General features: G+C 41.0%; 1 protein-coding gene across 1 annotated transcript; it reads right to left on the reverse strand.

The window, feature by feature from the left end:
* Positions 1-270: 270 nt before the first annotated feature.
* On the reverse strand, positions 271-25,624 carry ero1b (endoplasmic reticulum oxidoreductase 1 beta; the record flags this gene model as incomplete). The annotated part of the gene is given in 13 exon segments (XM_034227311.1): positions 271-340; positions 7,914-8,160; positions 9,467-9,559; positions 10,182-10,208; positions 10,298-10,309; positions 12,034-12,080; positions 13,829-13,949; positions 14,277-14,350; positions 19,274-19,356; positions 20,890-20,931; positions 21,250-21,333; positions 22,884-23,003; positions 25,415-25,624. Coding segments are annotated over 13 exon segments (1,095 nt in total), but the record flags the coding sequence as incomplete, so codon positions are not given.
* Between the last annotated feature and the right edge of the window lie 679 nt (positions 25,625-26,303).

Here is a 26,303-nt window from a genome sequence, read left to right on the forward strand (position 1 = left end):
CACACACACACACCACACCACACACACAACACACACACACACACACACACACACACACACCACACACACACACACCACACACACACACACACACACACACACACACACAACACACACCACACACACAACACACACCCACACACACAACACACACACACCACACCACACACACACACACACACTACACACACACACACACACACACACACACACACACACACACACACATCTGTATGATGAGATATTGGTTTAGATTTTGGATTCACCTACCTTTAATATTTTGGCTTCAATCTTTTGTCCTGCAAACATGGACTTCTCATCAAAGTGCATTGGGAAAGTTCTGGAAAACAAAGGAAGCCGTTAGTATTATAACAACGACTAATATTATAAGTAACCTGCATAGCGTGTGTCATAATGGATCCCCTGTATTTTAACTGCAAACCAAATACGGGTACAAACAAATAACCTGAACCCAGAGTTAATGTTTAATACATACAGTGGGGCAAAAAAGTATTTAGTCAGCCACCAATTGTGCAAGTTCTCCCACTTAAAAAGATGAGAGAGGCCTGTAATTTTCATCCTAGGTACACTTCAACTATGAGAGACAGAATGGGGGGAAAGAATCCAGGAAATCACATTGTAGGATTTGTAATGAATTAATTGGTAAATTCCTCGGTAAAATAAGTATTTGGTCACCTACAAACAAACAAGATTTCTGGCTCTCACAGACCTGTAACTTCTTCTTTAAGAGCCTCCTCTGTCCTCCACTTGTTAACTGTATTAATGGCACCTGTTTGAACTCGTTATCAGTATAAAAGACACCTGTCCACAACCTTAAACAGTCACACTCCAAACTCCACTATGGCCAAGACCAAAGAGCTTTCAAAGGACACCAGAAACAACATTGTAGACCTGCACCAGGCTTGGAAGACTGAATCTGCAATAGGTAAGCAGCTTGGTGTGAAGAAATCAACTGGGAGCAATTATTAGAAAATGGAAGACATACAAGACCACTGATAATCTCCCTCGATCTGGGGCTCCACGCAAGATCTCACCCCGTGGGGTCAAAATGATCACAAGAACGGTGAGCAAACATCCCAGAACCACACGGGGGGACCTAGTCAATGACCTGCAGAGAGCTGGGACCAAAGTAACAAAGGCTACCATCAGTAACACACTACGCCGCCAGGGACTCAAATCCTGCAGTGCCAGACGTGTCCCCCTGCTTAAACCAGTACATGTCCAGGCCCGTCTGAGGTTTGCTAGAGAGCATTTAGATCAGGGGTTCCCAACCCCCGGTCCGCGGACCGGTATCGGGCCGCGGAGGTGTTACTGCCGGGCCGCGAAATAGCTGTGAGTTTATCGTAATATTTGCAGAATTATAAAAATATTTTATCATAATATTTTTTTCAAAAAGTGTTTAATGTTCGCACCTATACCAGTCATATTATTTAATCCAGTAGCCTAGTTAATCTTTCACCAGATAACCGTTGAAAATGGCTTTTATGATGTTCCGAGGGATTCGGCGGCTCAGCCTGGTCCCAGCCTCTTGTGCGCACGAGAAAGTTACCGGTGCGCCAAGTAGGAAGAGGAGCGCACAGGAGACACGGCTCCCTGGCTAAATGATGCACTGCGTGCTAATAGAACCGTCCTTAGGGCAGCAGAGCGGAAATGGTGGAAATCCAAACACCGTGACGACCTCCTAACCTATCAAGCTCTCCTCTCCTCTTTCTCTGCTTCGATCTCTCAGGCAAAAAGCACTTTCTTTCAAGATAAGATCCAATCTTCCTATTCCAATCCTAAAAAACTATTTTCCATCTTCTCCACCCTCTTGGACCCTCCAAAAGCTCCTCCCCCCTCCTCACTTCTGTCAAGCGACTTTGTTACCCACTTTGAAAAAAAGGTTAATGATATTCGCTCTTCTTTTTCTGACTCACCTTTACTCACCGCTGGGTCATCAGACCCTCCTTCCACCAACACACTTACCTCCTTTTCCCCTCTCTCTCCAAGTGAGGTTCTTACCCTCATTACCTCTGCCCGCCCTACCACCTGTCCTCTGGACCCTATCCCTTCAAACCTCCTTCAGACTATCGCTCCTGATATTCTACCGTTTCTCACCCATTTCATCAACACTTCTCTAACTTCTGGTCACTTTCCAAACAGTCTCAAGGAGGCAAGAGTAAACCCTCTCCTAAAGAAACCCACTCTCAACCCGTCTGATGTTATAAACTACAGGCCTGTCTCTCTCCTCCCGTTCCTGTCTAAATCACTTGAACGCGCTGTCTTTAAACAACTCTCCTGTTATCTCAATCAGAACAACCTTCTGGATCCGCACCAGTCTGGTTTCAAGGCAGGTCACTCCACAGAAACTGCTCTCATTGCTGTCACGGAGGAACTGCACACTGCCAAAACTGCATCCCTCTCCTCTGTCATCATCCTGTTGGACCTGTCTGCTGCATTCGACACGGTGAATCATCAGATCCTCCTTCGCACTCTCCAAAAACTTGGAGTTTCAGGCTCTGCACTTTCCCTCCTCACCTCATACCGGAAAGACCGTACCTACAGGGTGACTTGGAGAGGGTCTGAGTCCGACCCTTGTCAATTAACTACGGGGGTCCCTCAGGGCTCTGTTCTTGGTCCCCTCCTCTTCTCCTTGTACACAAACTCGCTCGGATCAGTCATTAGCCCGCATGGTTTTTCTTACCACTGCTACGCTGACGACACCCAATTAATTCTGTCCTTTCCCCGCTCAGAGACCCAGGTCGTCGCACGCATCTCTGCTTGTCTAGCTGACATCTCTCAGTGGATGTCTGCTCACCACCTCAAGCTCAACCTTGACAAGACTGAGCTGCTCTTCCTCCCGGGAAAAGATTGTCCAACTCTTGACCTGACAATCAACATCGGCACCTCAGTTGTTTCCCCGACTCAGACTGCAAGGAATCTGGGTGTGACCCTAGATAACAACCTGTCCTTCACTGCAAACATCGCTGCTACAACCCGCTGCTGCAGATACACGCTTTACAACATCAGGAAGATACGTCCCCAGCTGACTCAGAAAGCGACTCAGGTTCTGGTCCAGGCTCTCGTCATCTCACGCCTAGACTACTGCAACTCCTTCCTGGCTGGTCTACCTGCATGTGCCATCCGACCTCTGCAGCTCACCCAGAATGCAGCAGCTCGTCTGGTTTTCAACCTTCCTAAATTCTCCCACACCACTCCGCTCCTCCGCTCCCTTCACTGGCTTCCGGTAACTGCTAGAATCCACTTCAAGACACTGGTACTTGCTTACCGTGCTGCGAATGGATCTGGCCCTTCCTACATCCAGGACATGGTTAAACCGTACACCCCAGCGCGTGCACTACGCTCTGCATCAGCCAAACGACTCGTTGCGCCCTCGCTGCGAGGGGGACCCAAGTTCCCATCGGCGAAAACACGTGGGTTTGCTATCCTGGCTCCAAGATGGTGGAATGAGCTCCCCCATTGACATCAGGACGGCAGATAGCTTGCACATCTTCCGGCGCAAACTGAAAACTCATCTCTTTCGACTCCACTTCGAGCGTTAGAACGATTAACGAAGCACTTTTATACCAATAAAGGACTGGATTACCTAAAGCCAGTTGAGTAGCACTTGAAATGTTTGGCTCTATGAAACCTGATATACTTATATGATTCTGTTTTCTTCAAGGTTGTGTCTTCCTGGTCGAATGTACTTATTGTAAGTCGCTTTGGATAAAAGCGTCAGCTAAATGCAATGTAATGTAATGTAATGTAATAACAACCGTTTTATTGCAGACTGTTATTTTTATGCGGGGAAATGGCAGTGCATACATTATTTGAGATATATTTCAAACTCGGACTTCATTTTAAGGACATGTCGGCCAGGGGTGTATAGCTATATGTTTATTTTATTAGCTTTTCTTTTTAATGACTGATTTTAAATGCCATTTTCTTAATGTTTTTCATTTTTTTGTAAAGCACTTTGAATTGCCTTGTGTTGAAAAGTGCTATATAAATAAACTTGCCTTGCCTTTGTTTAAGCACCGGATTGGCAAAACAGGAGAGTAAACCAGTCTGCCTTGATCTATGAATTCATGTCCGGGACTCTCACGGTATCTGCTGCCCGCAGCTGTTTTATAGAAGGAAAACCTCCTTCACTTCATGAAATGGCTGCAGCATCAGGAGGCAGCGGGACGTGTAACTCCGCCTCTGAGAAGTGCAGCACCAGCGCGCCGAGAGCTGTGCCTTTTTACGCACCGCCTTCGCTGTGTTTACCTTCATCAGAACAGCGAGTGACTGCAGGCTGCTACGTGTTAACCACACACATCGAACTGCCCGATTACTCCCCCTTTTATTAGTTTTATGAAGAAGATGTCCAGTCACCAAGGCGCATGATATGTGTGTGTGTGTGTGTGTTTGTGTCTGTCTGACACCGGCATTTGTTTTCAAATGACCATGAACAGTAATTTACACACATCTGGCTAACTCCATAGGTAGCCTATATGCGGGTGTTCCCAAAATAAATTACTTTAATCTTCACACACACACACACACACACACACACACACACACACACACACACACACACACACACACACACACACACACACACACACACACACACACACACACACACACACACACACACACACACACACACACACACACACACACACACACACACACACACACACACACACACACACACACACACACACACACACACACACACACACACACACACACACACACACACACACCACACACACACACACACACACACACACACACACACACACACACACACACACACACACACACACACACACACACACACACACACACACACACACACACACACACACACACACACACACACACACACACACACACACACACACAATTAGCCTATGTTGCTACCTGCTGGTGAGTAAATATTAAAATCAGTTAAAATTGAAAACCGGTCCGCGATTTTTTTTTTTATGTATCTGCCGGTCCTTGGCACAATAAAGGTTGGGAACCCCTGATGTAGATGATCCAGAAGAGGATTGGGAGAATGTCAGATGGTCAGAGGAAACTAAAATATAACTTTTTGGTAAAAACTCAACTAGACGTGTTTGGAGGAGAAAGAATGCTGAGTTGCATCCAAAGAACACCTACTGTGAAACATGGGGGTGGAAACATCATGCTTTGGGGCTGTTTTTCTGCAAAGGGACCAGGACGACTGATCCGTGTAAAGGAAAGAATGAATGGGGCCATGTATCGTGAGATTTTGAGTGACAACCTCCTTCCTTCAGCAAGGGCATTGAAGATGAAACGTGGCTGGGTCTTTCAGCATGACAATGATCCCAAACACACCGCCCGGGCAATGAAGGAGTGGCTTCGTAAGAAGCATTTCAAGGTCCTGGAGTGGCCTAGCCAGTCTCCAGATCTCAACCCCATAGAACATCTTTGGAGGGAGTTGAAAGTCCGTGTTGCCCAGCGACAGCCCCAAAACATCACTGCTCTAGAGGAGATCTGCATGGAGGAATGGGCCAAAATACCAGCAACAGTGAGTGAAAACCTTGTGAAAACATTTGACCTCTGTCATTGCCAACAAAGGGTATATAACAAAGTATTGAGATGAACTTTTGTTATTGACCAAATACTTATTTTCCACCATAATTTGCAAATAAATTCTTTAAAAATCAGACAATGTGATTTTCTGGATTTTTTTTTTCTCATTTTGTCTCTCATAGTTGAAGTGTACCTAGAATGAAAATTACAGACCTCTCATCTTTTTAAGTGGGAGAACTTGCACAATTGGTGGCTGACTAAATACTTTTTTGCCCCACTGTATATTATTTTATTCTGTTAAGATATACTTTTACATTTTAGCCAAAGTTTAAGTAGGGAATTTAGTTTTTAAAAAACCTTGAGGCTGACCGGAACTAACACAATGAAAATTGCACTTTGGTAAAAAAAGGTTTTGAGGATGTGATGTTTTCAGGTAAATCAACAGGTGAACACTTGGGTTACTTTCATCAAAATGTAAACTATTTGAACACCAGTGTGAACTTGCATGTATTTGATTGGACGGTGCAGAGAGCCAGCGCTTCAGGATGATGTTGCAGCAAACCCAGGTTCAACTTAAGGTTGTAAAAAACGGTGTTCTTCCACACAGTTTATAAGTATCAGTCCTAGTGCAACTTCATATCAATCTATCCAATCGTTTTCAGTCAAGACCAACCAACTGACGGTCGGCAGGATCTAGATTTGTTTGCAAGTGTTGGTTGTGCCGTTTTATTTTGTATTTGTTATTACTGCCGAATTGTATTCCATGTAAATACTGCAATATTTTTACTATATTTTTAATTATTTCTAATTTTTTGAAATGTAATTTTATATGTTTCCCCCACGACATTAAGTCAAATTCCTCATACGTGTAAACCTACTAGGGATGTGCATCTCCATCACTGAGGCCGATGCGATGTGCATCTCGATACGTTGCCACGATACGATACATTAACGATACATTTGAAACACTAGGCGATGCGATACGATACGATACGATTCACCCCTGTTGCGATACAGTTCGATACGATTTGATTCAACATTATGCGATTTGGTGCGATACGATGCGATTCAACACGATGCAAAAATAATGATACTTCAATATGGTACGACAGAGGATTTTTGTTTTATTCCTTATATGCAGCAAATCATACATTAACAAAAAAGTGCTTTACATATTTGGTACTGCACATCCCATCATGCCGTTTATTTTGTTGCCTTTAAAAGCTTTCCAGAGTACAATTCTATAACACCTCAGTCCACATCCAACAATGTAAGGATGCATTGCTCATGATTAACAATGTGAAAATAACAGCTACCATAGTGCAATGCCCATACAGCTGCCAGCCTGATGTGCTTAACACTCATTCATAGGCTAACTCACCAGTGAGCAGAAAGCAGTGGGTTCTATATGAACAATAAAGAATACAAATAACCTTTCACAAACAGGTATTTCATAACTGCTTACAGTAAGGAAGACATTTACATTATTATTGGCCGTCACAGGCTGCTGTAAACTAAACACCACTCTCTCTGACAGAACACCTCACTGAGTGATTTAACTCGTATGTCTAACTTTCATGTTTCTCTTTTCAGCCGCAGACCCCATGTCGCCTCTTTATGTGCGTCGCTAAGTTCCTCGTACTACTTGTGTACTTTAAAGCGGCTCGGAATCGTTAACAATTTGCGAGCGATTTTTCAAGTTGACCGTCTGTAGTATATAGTGCCGCGCACATATACCATCAGGACGTTACTGATGGGGTGCGGCTGCGGAGTGATACTGTGTGTATGTAAGCCCGCATCTAGGACGGATCTATGTATCATGGCTGTAGACCTGTTAAGTAATAAAGATACCTCATACAAAGGTCTACGGATACCTTATTACTCTCCATGACCTGCGGTCAACTATGTAGCATAAAGGACTATTACACCGTCTTTCTTGAACATTCTTGAACAATCCGAAGTGTTGCCAAACGTTTGATTTGTAGGTATTTTTCGGTGCGCTGTGTTTCTCTTTCTCCTCGACTTCCGTGTGTGTTGATAACTGAGACTCTCGGCCTCCGTAGTGGCGAAGCAAATATCAAAAATCGTCTCTGCTGAGCGTTGACAAGATGAGGGAATTTTATATGATGAATCGGTTTTTTACCGATGCAAAGACTCTACGCAATCGATGCATCGCGAGTTCAACCCGGTTCAACCCAAACTGTAGCCGATGTGCACTCTTTCAACCGGTGCACTCGCATCTTGAACGTTTATGTCGGTGCACCGATGCGAATCGGTGAATCTTAACATCTCTAAAACCTACCTGTTGATAAACCTGTTTCCGATTCTGATTGATGAAAGTGAATAACATCCCCTCTTACTTGACCTCATCGAAGAACTGCAGCAGCAGCTCCTTGGTGTTTCCGTCCTCCTGCCGGTTCCCGGTGTAGAGGTTGACGAACGCTCTCTCGAAGTACGGAGAAACCTTAGAGAGCGCGCGCAGCTCGATGAGGTACAGGAAGTAGAGGTTCTTCAGCCGCCGCGTGCCCTCGCCCTTCGTCTCCGCCGTGTCGAAGCGCTGACGAAACTCCTGAAGGTTCGGACCCCAAATCGACCGGCCCCAACCCTCTGAGGAACCAAACACACAAACACAACTTTTACTACACGATAGAACACGCAACTGTTTGTTTAACACACTGTTTAAACACACTGAAGCCCAGAAACACAAGTAATATATGTTATATATATATATATATAACATATGTTAAACTGTAACCAGATTAATTACAAAAGGTATAAGTCGGCAAATATTATCTTTATTTCAGCATTCTTGAACATTTGTTACTGTGAAAATGATGTTGTTAGACATGTTTAAAATATTTATAATTGTTTGCTTCTATAAGGTCTTCAAGTTATTCATCCCTTTTGACATTGTTATGTTATCTTAAAACTGCAGAAGAAAAACCTTGAAACCGAGTCAGGCCCACTGCAGCTGTTTGGACAACATTTAACATTGAGAAGTTTTCCTTAATTTGTTTATATTATTTATTTGTTTCTCTGGCAGGGACATTGCACATTAATAAACACTTAAAACATGAAATAGGCCAAGTGTATGCCGGATCTAGCTTTGAGCTACTTTCCATCCGCAGTCCCTCACATAGAACATTAAGAAAACGAAAATGTCAAACATAGCCGTACAAATATATAAAATGCAAGAAAAGTGCAAGAGTAAGAGTAGAATAAGTATTTAGGACATGGTAATACATTTACAGAAGATGTTCTCCAAAAAATAGTTGATATGCCTTCGTAGGTAGATATTCAAGCATCATATAAGGAAATGTATATACGCTTAAAGGTGGGGTAGGTAAGTTTGAGAAACCGGCTCGAGATACACTTTTTGTTATATTCCATGGAATGCTCTTAACATCCCGATAGCAATGAATTTATTAAGTGCTTTGACAAAAAATCCATAAACAAATGTCATCTGTGGAAGACTAGTACTGTCAAAAGCACGACCAATCATCTGAGCCGGCCCGGCTAAAGTAACTGGATGGCCTACCTGCCTGTCAGCCTTCCATCTGTGCACACACTTATCTCGTGCCCTCATTGGTCATGTGCGCGTTCATGTGTGTTGGAGGAGGGGCTCTGTAAGGAAGGGGCAGATTTTCTCCGGTTGTGTATTTTCAAATTCTAGCGCACTCGAGCTGGTTTCTCCAAAATTACCTGCCCCACCTTTAACTAAAACCTAACTATAAGCTTTATTTTTTCCTTTAAAATAATATTCACAATAATTGATACACAGTCTGGTGCAGCCGATAGTCGTAATGAAATCCTGCTGACCTCAGTTCTGGTTTCACGTTAGGTTGAATTAAGACTGAGTTGGCTTTGGTGTCACAGGGGATAAAGCTTAAAGCTGTAGTGAGATCAGTCGTACCGTTCAGCAGGTACTCGGCACACAGGTGGATGTTGATGCTGCTGTGGAGGCCCGAGATCAGCCGGTAGAAAACTCTCTTCTCTAAACACAACCCTGAAAACGAGAGGGAGAGAAAGAAGTGAGGAGGACATGCTTTTATGTTCTAAAGCTAACTATTATACTAACAAATCAAGAGGAACTTATCTTCCTATGCAGATGTTATTTGTCCATATTTATAGACTTCTGTTTTTGAATGTGACATTTCTTCCTCTACTATTGTAATGGAGGTGAAATTAATATAATTAAAATGCATCTTCATTCCAAACACTATTTGTTTTAACATGAACAGACAGAAAAAAAGCAAGGAAATTAAAATGTTTAAGATACAAAATAAAACAAATGTTCTGCAATTTTGGGATGAAAAATGACTTAATCCATAAATGTTTCCACATATGTTTCAGTTGATCAGATAAGCAATCAGTCAGCTAATTGTTGCTTTTTCATACTTATCACAATATGACAAATCACTTTTAATTGAAGTTCATTCAAATGAAACGAAATGTAAAAATGCTTCACGTGTCAAATCCTTACATCCCGTGAGTTCGAGGTCAAGAGCTGCAGGAAGCAACGTTTTTAAAAGGAAGTATGACGTTGTTTGTGAACTCAAACATAAAGGGAGATGTCACAGAACATTTCCTTTGGGGAAGAAAAAGATCAAACAAGAGGAAGTTCTCACCTTCGAGCCACGTGTAGAAACCCTCTCCTGCAATGTGAGCGAGGTAAAAGAGAAACTTCATCAGTTTATAAAAAAACTCAAATAGATTCACATGCCGACAGTTCAGTTTTACTCACCATCGTCGTCTCCTGAACAAAGAAAAGGAGAGAACAAAGCTGAGTAAGATATCTTCTATTAATAAACACCTCGGCAACATTACAAACAGATAACAGGCGATCTCAGGAAAAGATGCAAACATTAAAGTGTGCGTGAGAAGTCATGCTGCAGGCTCACGGTGGGGTTTCTACAGAAATGTCTTTTAGGAATGAAAACAAATCTAAAAATGTCAATGATTATTTGACTTGTTTATGCTGATCAGAGGCAGATTTAAATACAGTATCATCCATATAGTAAAGGACGGTTTGTCATTAGACTTGTGCGGCAGGGGTATTCATCCAGGGTACATGCAGGAATCCTGAAGTCAGATGTAAAACCTTTGAAGACCCTTTCCATACATTTTAAGACCTCATCGCCACTTTGAGTTTTAACCGGTTACCTTGGCGACACACTTTACCTCACATTGACTATATACAGTATTGATTGTCCTTCCTCCTTATCTTCCAACCATTTGGACGCAAACTTGCATTTCCCCATAACGATGTTGTTCAACAACCGGCATAAACGGACCTTCGCGTGCTATCAAGCAGTGAGCGCGCGATGTCCTGTTCAGATGACGTCACATCCAACGGGATGCCATCAATAAACTACACAGAATCACACTACACACCTACGCCATGATTACATTCAGGCAGACTGTAGAATACAACCTCTTTGGACCATTTATATACTTATTGAAAACAAGCTACAAAATGTAATACCTTGGAAAACGCCGTTTTATACTTTTTAATAGCCTTCATTTTCACTAAATTGATTTATCAACTTTACTTTTAAAGACCCCGCGGACACCCTGATATATATATTAAATAATATAATACTGGATGTAATGTAATGGCTGTTTAACTGATTGCAAAAGTGATCAAAAATAAGTGAATTGATTGCATTTACTTGGAAGATTTTCATTATTTTGCAAGTAATTTATTATTTAGCACCATTTGCAATACAATTATGTCGTCTTTTAGGAATAAACATGTCATTATGTTGTATTTGTACAATCAGGAATATAACTGGATGCCCCATTTGACTTACAAACATAGATTCCAAAAGATAAGCTATTTTCATTTTGGTGAAAGACCTCTAAGACCTTTGGTATTATGTTTAATGTAATGGGTCAAATGTGCTGTCTCACGTGAGGCATTATGGGTAAAGATGTGGATTATAGATATCTATAAACCACTTCTCTCTCATATCTCGGATAACAAGCTGAGGTTTCCATTTTCACTTCCTTGACGTCACATTGAACATCCTTTAAAGCTTTTAGACACTTATATGGATGTGTTATCAACCAAAGATTGTTGACACTTAACCCTTTTGAAAAACATGTTTGACTAACTATAATAGGGGTTATTATAATTCGGATTATAATACATAAAACAAATAACAGCCTTGAGTAAAGAGAACCATAATTTTGCAATATCCTAATTTGAGGCCTATCATTGAATGAGTTATATCTAACAAGAGAAGCCATGTCAAATATGCAGCTGAGCAAAAATGAACCTTAAACATAATGAAAAATAATGAAAAACCTGAAAGCATAAACAATTAAATTAAGTGCATAATATTGAATATGACATTTGATTCTAGAGTTCAGTGATAGCACACATGATAACAAGATGTTCTATTTAAGCAAAAGCCTGGGGTTTAGTTTGTTGAAACAGCAGCTGATGAAACAGATATTGATTCGTCTCTGACTCACCTCTGCTCGGAGCCAGAGGGTTCAGAGGTCGGTACACCGATCTGGGTCTGAAGACAGAACACACACTTTTATTAACCATCAATAATCATCACAGAGGAGGATTTCCAACAGCTTTAAATGTGGACATGTCTAAACAAAAGACAAAAAGAGAGAGAACAGAAATCACTTTTTCTTAGACGCTCTATAAAAATGCATTTTAGTTTCAGTCCGTACATATTTTCAAACACAAAATAAGTTGAAGCACTCATTCTTGCACCGCTTTATTTTGTGATGATCTAACCCAGGGGTTTTCCAAGTGTGGAAAGGTGAGCCTCCCCTCAGAGAACATAAGAACAGCCGCACCCCCCCCCCCCCCCCAATTATTATTGCTATTATTATTATTATTATTATTATTGTTGTTGCTAAAATGCAGGGGCATTCAATTGCATGTCAAAGAGGTCCAGTAAGAGAACATGTCATTAAATGCTCTGTGTTTGCTGTCTACCTTCCGCCATTTGAAATTACTCCGACTGTTTCTCTCGTCTCTGTGTGTGAATCTATCGTGCTCACTGACTGCACCGATTTGATTGGCTGAGTAGCGCCACCTCCTTAAAACAATTAATTTTTTCAAACCTTTTTATCTTTATGTTTTAAACATATTGTATAAAACTCCCCCACTACTTGGACTATTCCTTGCACCCCTCTAGAATAAGCCCGAATGGTCTCAACTATATTGCATCAGTGACGTAAGGACACTGGTATAGCGATCGGACAATTGAGTGTTGTTCAGTTTGTGTGTTGTGGAACATGCGTGTCCGTGCACGAAAATATACCACACACCCAATTATAATTGCGTGTTCAATTCACTACCCTGCAAGTTAATAAAGTTGTTAAAGTTGGAACAGACCAGGCAGTCGTTCTTCCTTGCATGTCAGTCGCCGACACCTTCTTACAGAGGACAGGCAAATCTAGCTGCAGCACTACCCGTATATGGTCACACGCCGTGTTGTAAACACATTTTTTTTTAACATTTTCAACATCGTGGATACATCCTTACATGCTCCCGGCAACACACTGAACGTCAACTTTGCCTCCTTATTACACTCACCCCTACTTTAGTGGGAACAATGAGTCTGCGTCTTTGATGCACACAGGAATAAACGCAGATCACCTTCTGGCTGCAGCCTTGACCAGCACTTGCTTTTGATCTAAGTCAATGCGGAAAACCCGCACTCACACAGGTAGGTGGAGGCAGGGGCGGACTGGGATTAAAAATCAGCCATGGAATCTCACCCAGCCCAGCCCCCACAAATTAGCAGAGCACGCTGGTGAACTGTCAACGGGGGGGGGGGCCTCGCTGCGTGGAAACGGCCCGCTGAACGGACCCCTGTCGCCTGTCAGCGCAACTTAAATGATGCCGTTTAAAAACATAAAAATAAGGGGCGAACAGAGCCGGTCTGTTCCGGAACACACAGATGGCCAGTCCGCCCCTGGGTGGAGGCGAAGGGAATGAGCACTTTTACAGCCTCCTTGGCGAGGTGGGGGAACTCGGTCTCCACAGACAGCCAAAAGTGGGCAAGTGTCACTTTACTCGTCTTTTTCTCGTTATTTTTCTCTCACGCTGCGCCTCCCTTGAAGCTCTCTGGTGCCCCCCCAGGGAGGCGCGCCTCACACTTTGAAAACCGCTGATCTAACCAATTCATTCTTACTGTAGAGTGAGTGAGTGAGTGAGTGAGTGAGTCAGTGTGTGTGTGTGTGTGTGTGTGTGTGTGTGTGTGTGTGTGTGTGTGTGTGTGTGTGTGTGTGTGTGTCTCACTTGAAGCAGTTTTCCTCGTAGATGCTGTTCCAGACTCTCCAGGCTGAAGGTCCTTTGTATCCGGTGTATCGCTCCGGATTCAGCAGCAGATCCACGTACTCAGAGTCTGGAGCGGTTTCATCTAACACACACACACACAAAACACACACACACACACACAACATATTAGACTTCAAACAACGGAGAGCATGATGACACATAAGTGAGCTTGTTGTGTAAACATGGTCAGAGCCTCTGGCTCCACAAACATACAAAGTGTTGAATAGAAACAATCACATCCTGATTGATGTCTTCTTTACCATTACATCTTTCTGTGAACAAGAGGAACATTTGTTGTGAGGGTTGGTGTTCGATTAAAGGTCAGTAGGTGAAAAAGCAGGAATGTCCAGAACATTTCATTGAAAACGTTGCAGTAGTTCAGATCAGGTCTGAGGGAGTGAATGCTCACCGTCGAGCTCACAGAAGTGATCCTGAGCATCGTCGTGTTTCTCCCAGTTAGCGAACGCCTCTTTGCTCTGGTTACTGAAACAGGAAGTCATAGAAAACAAATGTAATCACAGAGGAGAAACTATCACAACATTTTAAGAAACCGAAACAACTTAAAGTCACTTTCTGTTATTAATATCTGAGATTTTCAGACACTCATTTTTTTAAGACTGTTTGAATAATGGCTCATGACTGAGATCTGATCTATTGCATATATTTAATGTTTACAAAATTGTGCATTTAGACCAGGGGTGTCAAACTCAAGGCCCGGGGGCCAAATCCGGCCCACGACTTCATTTCATGTGGCCTACAAGATTACGGTTACATGCCACTTTACAGGAGCAGGTTGCCCATACACTACATGTCCCACAAGGCATCTCGTTTTGTGACATGCGCACTGAAGAGACTTGCAATTATTTGCCCTGGAATTCTGCTTTCAGACGTAGTTAATTACGAAGTTATTACCCCATCCGATAATAATCCAATTCAGAGGCAATAATGTAATATAATACATTATATATCTTATATATGTATATTTATATACAGGGTATATGCAGGAATCCTGAAGTCAAATGTAAGACCTTTTAAGACCCTTTCCATTAGGGGTGTAACAGTATACGTACCCGTGTGTACCGAAGTGTACCGAACGAATATAACGTTAAACGTAAAAAATTGAGAACGTGAACAACTTTTTGGAAGTAATCTCAGGTGCTGCGTCGCAGCATTCAGAGTAATTTGCTCACATTGGGTTCAACACGTCATAGAGCGAGCAAGTCATTTCATTGGACGAGAGGCATACTATGAGAGCTGGTCACAGGGATGCGTTCAAATTGAGTCAGTAATTTGAGGAACTGTTGAAATGGCGCACGCAGATAAAGTTGAGCTCGAAAATCCTCCAGCATCATTGAAGTCTCCGGTTTGGGAACATTTTGGTTTCGCAGTTACGTACAAGGATGACGGACAAAGACAGGTGGACCGAACCAAAGCTGTTTGTCGGCATTGTTCAACTAACATTGGTTATGCGGCTGGCAATATATCAAACTTTCACACTCATTTGAAAAGGCATCACCCGAACGTGAATATCACCGGTACCAAAAGAAAAAAGACTGAAGTGCAAACCCAACTCCCGCTAGCATTAAGCCTCCACCACTCGCAGAGAGTTCAGACCGAGCCAAAGCTATTACAAACACCAACTATCCTTATGTTGCCATGTTAGCAAAGCGCTACCTGGCTGGCATTATTCACAGTTTAATAATAATAAAAAAATATATATATATATTTTATGTTTTGTGATAATTTGTTCTGCTGTACCGGAAACAAACCGAACCGTGACCTAAAAACCGAGGTACGTACCGAACCGAAATGTTTGTGAACCGTTACACCCCTACTTTCCATACATTTTAAGACCTCATCGCCACTTGGAGTTTTAACCGGTTACATCGGTCACACTTTACCTCACATTGACTATATACAGTATTGATTGTCCTTCCTCCTTATCTTCCAACCATTTGGACGCAGACTTGCATTTCCCCATAACGATGTTGCTTAACAACCGGCGTAAACGGGCCTTCGCGCGCTATCAAGCAGTGAGCGCGCGATGTCCTGTTCAGATGACGTCACATCCAACGGGATGCCATCAATAAACTACACAGAATCACACTACACACCTACGCAATGATTACATTCAGGCAGACTGTAGAATACAACTTCTTTGGACCATTTATATACTTATTGAAAACAAGCTACAAAATGTAATACCTTGGAAAACGCCCTTTAATACTTTTTAATAGCCTTCATTTTCGCTAAATTGATTTATCAACTTTTAATACTTTCTAAGACCCCGCGGACAGCCTCATATAGTTACAACCGGCCCTTTGAATGTTTGAATGTTAATGTGGTCCACGATGAAATTGAGTTTGACATCCCTGCTTTAGACTTTATTAAGTATGATACAGAAATATGCCAAAACAACTGAAATCTAGTACAGGTATGAAAGTATCTAACAGTGTAACTATGAACGATTACTTTGTAAAACTCAAGAAAAATCACCCTTTTATCAATAATACAAGTCAGAATAATCAATTGTTCTCCTATAATAATAATTAATGCGATAGACATTTTCTTACCACACGATATTTATTATTTGGGAACATGGGAGAACTGTTTTTTCATAAAATACAATTAAATATATATTTAAAAAATAGTTTTTTTTACAGATTTGTGCCTGAGCAATCCCAAAAACCACTTCAGAGGAAACTTCAGGGATCCACAGCGTCCCTCTTTTTGAATAATTAATTCCACATTAAAAAAAAAATCCACCAGCAGCTTAAGATAGATGTTAAGAAATAGTGAACTATAGAAGGAAATGGGCTTCAAATACGTCCATTGTTATATAAACAAAGCCCTGATGTTACTTTATGTCAGGGGTGGGGAACCTTTTTCCTCTCAAGGGCCATTTCAATTTTTACAACATCCTCCGAGGGCCGTACACATTATTGACCTCTGCTTAAAAGCACTAAAATCACAGCTCATTCATTTGGCCTTTCTTTCATTCTGTGCAAAGAAAAAGCAACCTCTTAATCCAGATATTTTACCATGACTCGCGCATGCATGCACGTGCACGGTTGTGGCATGACCACCACAACAGAAAGATATGGACACAAGATGTGTGCAAATGTATTTAGTTTCCTGTCCATGTCATGGATGTATAATAAGAACTGGATACAGCGTGGGAGGCGGGGCCTCATTCATTCCTATGAGAGTTGCTCATTAGCGCATGATGATAAAATGGCCCAACTTTTGAGAGAGCGAAACGTCACAGATTACCCGGCATGCCTGAGAAGTACCCGTATGTGCGCTCATAGCGCATGCGCAGCTTTAACCAAAATGCTCGTTCACATCAAGCACGTCAATTTGCGTACACGTAACAGCACCGTGCGTTCATGACAGCATGGTAATGGATTGTTATTATGATGGATTTGATATTAACGAGGCGGCAGTTAGTTAATTATGCTAATGTACACATCAATCGTTATGTACTTATATTACGCTGTAACAGGATCTAGTGATATCCAAGCAACAGAGCTTCATTTAACATGAAAGAGTTATTGCACCGTATATATATATATATACACAGTGCAATATGCTTATTAGTGCAATAATAAGCTACAGGGATGTTAATCTAACGTCGGTAATATTAACTTTATTTAATACAATATTTACGGTACAATATTTAATCATACAGCCCATGTAGTATAATATTTTACAAATGATGAATTACAGCAAACATGTGCAATATATCCATTATTACAGCACCGTGGGCAGTAAGGCGATATGGTCCGTTCTTATTGTGCATCCATGGGTAAAGAGAAACTCATGTAGTGCTGAACACGTAACATGAATGTGCCGGGCGGCGGGGTCCCGTGGGTTAGATGCACGTTCATAATGCAGAGGGAAATGTACTCTCAGAATAACGTTATTATTTACAACTTGAGGAACGAATGTTTTTATAAGGGCTATACAAGTGTTCATACTGGGTTGTTTATTTAATTTAAAAAAAAATTATCCAACGAGTTACAGACCAGTCTTTCCTAATGTAAGTCAATGGGAAAAAGTGTTTCCGGGCCCAGCAACCTAAAGGAAGTGTAGTACCGCCGTTTGGCCACAACGAATATTCTCATCAGACTCCGGCGCACTTCCTGGGGGCTTGGTCCATATGAACATGATTTAAGTGGGGGGGGGGGGGGGGGACCTAACCTCCTCTAGTGGGGTCCGGGGGGCATACTCCCCCCGGGAGATTTGTTTTTAAAATGTTGAAGTTAAAAGCATCAATCTGGTGCACTTTGAGAGCAACATTTGGAGATCTATGGATACATCTCTCAACACCCATATGAAACAGAACTGTAAGCAGATGTCTTTGTCTTTATGGATATTTTACAAATCACTCCCCTTTGTATTCTTGTTTATTAATAACAACTTGTTTTTTTACTGTCATATAGTATTTTATACCTGTTTACTTTATTATCTTATTTTTTTATAACTATAATGATCATATAAAGATGTGCCTTTACCTCACTGGTTGTAGAAAAAGCTTCTTATATTCGTTAGCATAGCTAGCTAACCAGATGCTAATAACAACAAAGTTATTGACTGTATGATCAGTGTGAAAGATGAACAGATCGCCACTGTGCTTACTGCTTACAACTAAAGACACAGACACGCAGAAACTGCGGCATGTGTACGGCTCCTTATGGGGGTACTGCAATTTCTGAAGTGCCGGAGCCGCGTTCTGCTGCTCTCCAGCAGAACTGCACCCCTGTCAGACGAGACATATACCACGTGATGACACGTTAGGCTCGTGATGTGTTCAAGGACCCTGACCTTGGCCAGGAAAAACAGGCACTCGCTTGTTTAATTTTTTTGCGGTCTAGATTTTCTTTTTTGCGTGTGTTTATAAATTACCTCGAGGGCCGTACCAAATGGTCTCGCGGGCCGTATACGGCCCGCGGGCCGGAGGTTCCCCACCCCTGCTCTATGTGATGGTGCACAGAGGAGGAAAGTATTTTCTCTCTTCCTGTTATTCTCCCCATTATATTTTTAGACTTTTTGGTTGAGCGAGTCTTTAAACACATTGTTTTATCTTTGTCGTTTCAGCACATATCTATGGTTTAAATATCCCTCGACTCAGGTCAGTCAGCTGAGAAACCTCCAGCAGCTGCACATCAGATGTTAGTGAATGTTTGACTTTACTATCAGCTGTGAAGCCGCTTTGCATTTTGGGTAAATGAGCTGCTGCAGCTGACTGTGTTAAAAGTGTGTGTGTGCAGTGGGAGATAAAGCAGACAGGAGGGTTGTGTGTGTGTGTGTGTGTGTGTGTGTGTGTGTGTGTGTGTGTGTGTGTGTGTGTGTGTGTGTGTGTGTGTGTGTGTGTGTGTGTGTGTGTGTGTGTGTGTGTGTCACCTCAGGGTGCTGTTGATGGCGCCCAGATTTTTGGCCTGTTCACACTCCGTCACATCGGAGGCCGTATCCGCTGGCTTGGAGTACTGAGACAAAAAACACTACAGCTGTTAATGCCATGTTTATAATAAGAACATGTGGATCTGAAACTGACAAAAATAAGCTGATGTCGGTAAATCAGAATCAGAATAGAGTGAAATTAAATAAATAAAAAATGTATACAATTTAAATATATTCTTTTAAGTGTATTATATCTAATTTGACATTGTCATTCCTGTGTGTGGATCTGTAAAGCCCCCTAAGATGAATGCATGTTGTGATATTGGGCAACACAAATACAATTTGATAAACATAATTAATTTAGTAAAATGTCCAAAACAATATCAAAAATATAGAAATACTTTTGTTAGCTGTCAAAAAATATGTTTTCCTGAATAAAATACAGTTCAGAATTGACGTATTTTAAATAAATGGAAACAGGGAAATAATCAATAAAAGGTTTAACATTGAGACCACGCTTTACTACAATTTATTTAAAAAAATGGTACGGTCATGCAAGTCAACAAGTGATGTTTTTCTTTGTACTGTTTCCGTTTCTGATTTGATGTAAAGCGTCTTTGAGCACCAGGAAAAGCGCTATAAAAATTCTACGTATTATTATTACAAAGCAGATAATTAGGCCATAAACTCAACTGAGTCATGTGTGAGGTCTAACATGGAGGCAGTGTATACAGCCACTTTTTCAGAGATCACCAGAGAACCTTTAAAGTGCTTCACAGGTATTTCCTATGTACAATTTCATATTTAAAATATCTTAAAATCCTGTGAAACCCACTGTTAACCCTGCGATCTAAGCTAACTGAAGCTTCTGTCAGTAAGAACATTACAAACCAGTAACAGCCACTTTAAAAGCACACAGAGATTGAGTTTGATGCTCAAAATATATATTTCAGATATCACTTTAAGCCGCATGATGAACCTCTCCACTTCCAAACGGCACGCTCCTCACATACTGCTGAGGAGGCAGAGGAGTCGTGTTTTCTTTCATCTCTTCTCGCTGACTAACAGCTTCCCAGCCGACGGTCAGTGAAAAACATTCGACCTCGACTGTTACAGATGTCAGAACACTTCTGGGTCATTACAAGACAAACACCAGGCCGCGAGCCAACGAACACTCAGTCTGTGCGTGGAAACTAGCAGAGCAGATAAGCTGAGTGCTAGGAGAGTAAAGAGAGTGTGTGTGTGTGTGTGTGTGTGTGTGTGTGTGTACAGAATCAGCTAATGTGGTGGAACAAACCGCAGCTGGTGCTAAACTCCATTTGGTTTTCAGTCCGCAGATACAGATAGTTACAAAGTTAGATTCACTGCATTGCATTTTCAAACCGACGCTGAGTTTATCGACCATCAGGTATATTCTGTGACTACATTCTAGTGGAGGTCGTCTTCTTCTGTGCAATATATAGATTTTCCAGCTCAATGTTGTTATTCGCTGTGTTTATTTCCCTGCTGTTAGACAAATAAAGGATTTCTCATTCTGTTGGATGGCGTTTGTTTCAAGCTGAGAGAACAGAGATAACCTTTTTAAGTTTCAAACCCATCATGTATCTTCTCAGTCTCACCTTGTTGTAGTTCCCAGACTTGATGCCCACTGGGATCTGGCTCTGTAAAACAACAAAGAGATCAACAGATAAACAAACGCAATCAATAAGAAACAGCTTTAACATTGTTACAATTATCTGAGTGAGTAAATCAGTGTTTTAAAAGCATGTATGTTGCTATATATACAGTCTATGGTATGTTGTGAAACTAAAGTCATACGCAGTAAACAACTTAACAGGAAAGTACAGCTAGAAAAAAAAACATGACGACAACTTCAGGGACCTAAAATAAATCCAAACTATTGCTTAAAAAGTTGTGTTAATTCTTGTGTTATGAATATGGGTGTGTGTGTGTGTGTGTGTGTGTGTGTGAACACTGACCTCTGGGCAGGGCTCCACATGGCAGTCTTTGATGGCACAGTGTCCGTCGTTCGGCCAGAAAGGACACGGTCGCTTCAAGTTCACCTGAAAAAGAGACAGAAAAACATCCACATGAGTTCATGGTGCTTCGTATCAGAGGAGATTTGGCCACGCGACACAATAAGTCTCTAAGGCCAGGTTATTCATCCCACTTACTTGAGCGAGAAATAGCTTTTTTTATATTAAAATACATGTTTCAGAAGTCAGATTAACAAAAAACAGTCAATCCTGAACTCTCATGATACCATCGTGTATCCTTCTCACAGTAATATCTCTGATTGTGCTCCTCCTACAACAGCGTGTCCTCCTCAGCGAATGCTAACATAACGTTAGCTCGAGCAGCTACTCATGTCGCATCAGACATGACGTGCCAGCAGAGTGACATTCTTAACATAACTCGGCAGCAGTTGTATCAGAACATGATTTTACTTTTGAATGCTATGATTACACTTAAATATTAAGGAATAACGTTTAGTACGCCACTAATGCAACCTCTCCTTTAATCTAAGGTCAATTTGCCATGTGTTCTATTAAAAACTAGGACAATGTGCATAGCCTAGATGTTGACTTCTTTCCCATTCATTCTAATAAGTGCTAAACCAGACACACACAAACTCAATTAGGCATCTTCCTCAGAGCCCTCTTTTCCTCCTGTGGCACCAACACTCAGACAAAGCATTTTAAAGATGCTTTTCCAAAGGATGTACCTGGTTTGATGCCTTGTGTCTGACGATATGTTCATGTGGCACATGATGTCATCAGAGCAGGTGTGATCAGCGGTAGACGGAGCAGAAGTGTACAAATAAAGATATAAACGTCCCCAGAGGATCAAATGGAGGTTTAAAACTGTAGTTACAGTATTCACTAAAACACACTTTCTCTTGCTGCAACTGCTCGCTGTAGTTTGAGTATTTCACAATATTTCATCGTTCCCGTTCTGCAACAGGATCATAAAGACAGCTGCCGTTGTTGTTTAACGTGATGCCTTTTTTTGATGAACAAAGCTTTTTGACAGACCTGCACCAACCTGAATATCAGGGCGTGTCCTCGGCTGTTTACACCAGCAGGCGCTGTCACTACTTGAGAAATGTTCTCATGCGATAATGTGAGAATTTAACGAGTCTTTTTTAAGGACAGCGCAAAACTTGAACGTGAAGGGACATCATTTACACAGATTTTCAAAGGAAAAACAACATTTTTGGACAAGTTTGATTGATTTTAACTGATTTTCAACGCTTATATGTTCTCACATCCAAATGGTATAGTTTCTCTTCTTTTTACAAGAAGAAGCTGATCACTGGACTTTACAGTAAACAACTACATGCATAGAAAACACAAGAGACGAGAAAGGCACATCCTTATGAGCTAGTGTCCCTTGAAGTAAACAAAAACAAACAACTTAAATAAGAGTCGGATTTGAAAAATGTTCACTTTGCATGAATTTTCATATTTCCGATAAATCTGATGCTCAGCCCTTTTTATAATATAAAGTGCAGAAGTTCAGACGTATTTGAGAACTACTGCCTTCTTTTACGCTTTTATTCCCGAGTGCAAGAAGCGTCTTGTTGTTTTCACAGAGAAGTGGCAGCTCTTACTCTGTAGTATCTGAAGTAGTCTTTCTCCGTCAGCCTCTTGATTCGAGGGTAGATCTTGAAGTTGTTGAAGACGTCGATGCTTTCAACGTCACAGAAGCAGTCGTCCAGGACCCCCGTCAGCTGGAGCAGAGAGAAACACGGATTACTGAGTGACGTCACACATGAAGAACAAAAAAGACAGAACAATGACCCAAAAAAGATTTGAGATCCTTAGCAACTTTTCAATTTGTCCTCTACTACACTTTTCATTTCTGCTTCACTGTCTTACTCACTAACGTGTCTCCGTTCATTCATTACAAGTAGCTGAAAGCTGTCGGAGGGAAAGCCAATGAAGTGCACACTCTAGATATAAGTGCAGATAAAGCCAAGGAGGTCATTTGTATTATTAGATATCTACACAGACTGGAATCTAAATCACCTGTATTCTATAGAGTTACTTTTTCAACTAATCAAGATGAGGTTGAATAATATGTGCATTTTTAGCTTATCTGTAGTAGATTTAACAAATACATAATTATTACAATAAAAGGTGCCACAATTTTATAAAACAGAAAATATTTCCAAACATGACATCGTTGTAAACTCTGAAGGATTCAATCAATCGATGAAACAACATTACACACACAACAACACAGACTATAACACCCCTTGTTGTTAAATACCATTGAACTATGTGCAATATATATATGCCGTTAATAACTGTGCAATATATACCTGGCTGCTAAATCTTCAGAACTGTTACAGGATGTGTGTTTTGTAAATTGTGTAACTTTAAAACAAATCTTTAATACTTTTGTATGCATGCTTCTTAGGTGGCCGTCTTTGGCTCTTTTCTGCTGTTACAATGTAGCTGCCCCCTCTGTGGGACGAATAAAGGCATTCTCATTCTGAACATTAAGGATATTTGTATAATTATGTAAAAGATGTATTAGGCTCTCCTTCTGCTAAACACTAACAACTCCACTGGGAAACCACTTTCCCCTTTTCACAGCAGGAGGCCCGCAGACACACAGGCTGTTGTCTACCTGCACTTCCATACATAATACATCCACCCCCTGCTGTGTGAGGGCGCACAGTGCTGTGTTACCTGATCCCAAACAGCTCATATAAAATGCAAACCTCCCTCTGATCATCACAAAGGATACACCTCAATCTGCAGATGAACGTATTTGACCCGAGGAGCAACTAAACAACCAGAGTTTGAAATCTGAGGAGAGTTCGGTAAACAGAGGGAGGTATTAAAGGTGGGGGCGTTAACACCACTGTTGCAGTAAAGAGGCTTTGGGTTGTCTTATCGTTTAAAGTTAGCGGTAACCTGTAGCTTTAATCCAGAGCACACACACCTGGTTTAGGGGGCTAAAAAACAGCTAACCTGCCCTGAACACAAACACTGTTGAGAGGGCATTTTTTAACACGTCATGTTTTTGGTAGGTTTTGTATTATCACAATAAACAAGACGCAATTTAGAAACCTTTGTCGTATTAAACTGATGATATCTTTCTTGAAAACAGACTGATCATTTGTCCATTAAATGAAAGAAAATAGTGAAAAATAACCCATAGCCCCAGTTGACATTAAAATGGGAAAGTATACACATTTCATAATACGACTATCCAGGACAACATTCTTAAAAAGGCACTAAAAACAATTAAATAAATACTAAATTAAGTTTTTCTTAACAGAACAGACGACTTTTTGGCATCACAGATAGGACACACATCTGTATTAAAATCAACCAACAATCTTAAATGATGTAATCATACGTCCCCTTGCATACATAAAGGAAGACTAAATACATTTAAATATCAACATTGTGTGAATTTTTTCTTTCTCACATGATTATTATTTATTTTTTAATCTGGCGATCTTTTTTTTTTACTATTTACAACAATAGTGGGCAGAGCTTGTTCAAGGTATGAATATTACAAAAGATACACCAACATACTGTGACTATACCTCCTATATTGTGGAGAAGTGATACACGAGGTAGTCGATTCAGAGCTTTGTTAATGTCTCTCTCGGTTTAGTTATTTGCATAAACAGATACACTTCCTAAAATGACCATTTCAGTGTTTCCCCATGTGTTGTTCCCCCAGGTGCTCATTCGAGTAAACATCACATCACTGACAAATATGTATGCCTGGAGGGAAGGTAAATACAAAATCTAAATCTCTGTATAATAACTATGGCTAGATGTTGTTTATTTTAAGTGCCCAATTCAATATGTAATACATTATAATTAGGCTTGGTTTTATATTGAAGAAAACTACCAAGGAAATTCTAAGAAAATGATTGAGCTGTAAATTAAAGCAAATGTTCTCGCCTTAAATAGCAATGTTTTAAATAAACAAATGTGAAATTAATGTATTAAACCAAATTAAATATCAGAGTATGACCAAGCATATGGAGCCACTTTTCTGCTATTTAATACAACACGAATAATACTGCTATGATCTTATCATCTACTTATATCTAGTATTGTATTATACAGACACATCTGGGAAATCTCAGTATAGCCATATTAACCAAACCTCGGTGTGAAGTTGTCCACCGAGCAGTCCACCGAGAGCCATGAGAGGCAGGAAGAGGCAAATCCCTCTCAGCATGCTGTTGTAATATCTCTACTTCTGTTTTCTGTGTTTTAGCTTCAAATCAAAACTTCCTCTATGTAAACTTTCAGCCCATATGTCACAGCAGCAGCAGCTCCGTCTGTGGACTGAGCTGTCATTGCAAACCTTTCAGTGCCAATGCCAACCGCCCCAAAGGGCCCCGCCTCCAAACAACCAGCTGTCAACAGTAAATCCCGCCTTCTCCACAAGCGCCCTATATTGTGTAGTCCACTTCCGGGTCAGAAGTCGTATACACCGCTTGTTGGTAGCGGGGCGAAAGACTACAATTCCCACGAGAGGACAGAAGACGGGAGCTATGCCTCAGCCAATCACGTTACACCACGCTTTTCTACTGGCTAATAGAAATAACATCAGTTCAGCAGAAAATCCACAACATAACAATTTGATTATAACACTTCTATTTGTATGTATTGCTTTCAATAATTATCCTATTTTCATTTTCATTTCTTAAAAATCCTCGAAATAGTCTTCATACGTTTTTGAAAAAACGGAAGTTAGGTAAACCAGGAGTAACGCAGTAAATACATATACATGATTACATAATGTGACAGTCACTTAATGAGTTTCAATGGGACGTGAACAAACACAATCGTTCGCTAGTAATTCTCATTTAGGAGATCGATAAATACATTAAAAGAAAAAAGAGAAACGTCGTTGCTATTTGCCAACCATGTCCGTAGTTTCCGGAATAAATAAAGACTACGTTTGGATTTGATTACTGCTAGAATATATATAAAAAGAGAGCTTTAATGTCACTTTCACACACGAAAAGATATGGAGATGTTTATTT

Source organism: Gymnodraco acuticeps, unplaced genomic scaffold (assembly GCF_902827175.1).
Source record: "Gymnodraco acuticeps unplaced genomic scaffold, fGymAcu1.1, whole genome shotgun sequence".
In the NCBI taxonomy this organism is placed as follows: domain Eukaryota; kingdom Metazoa; phylum Chordata; class Actinopteri; order Perciformes; family Bathydraconidae; genus Gymnodraco; species Gymnodraco acuticeps.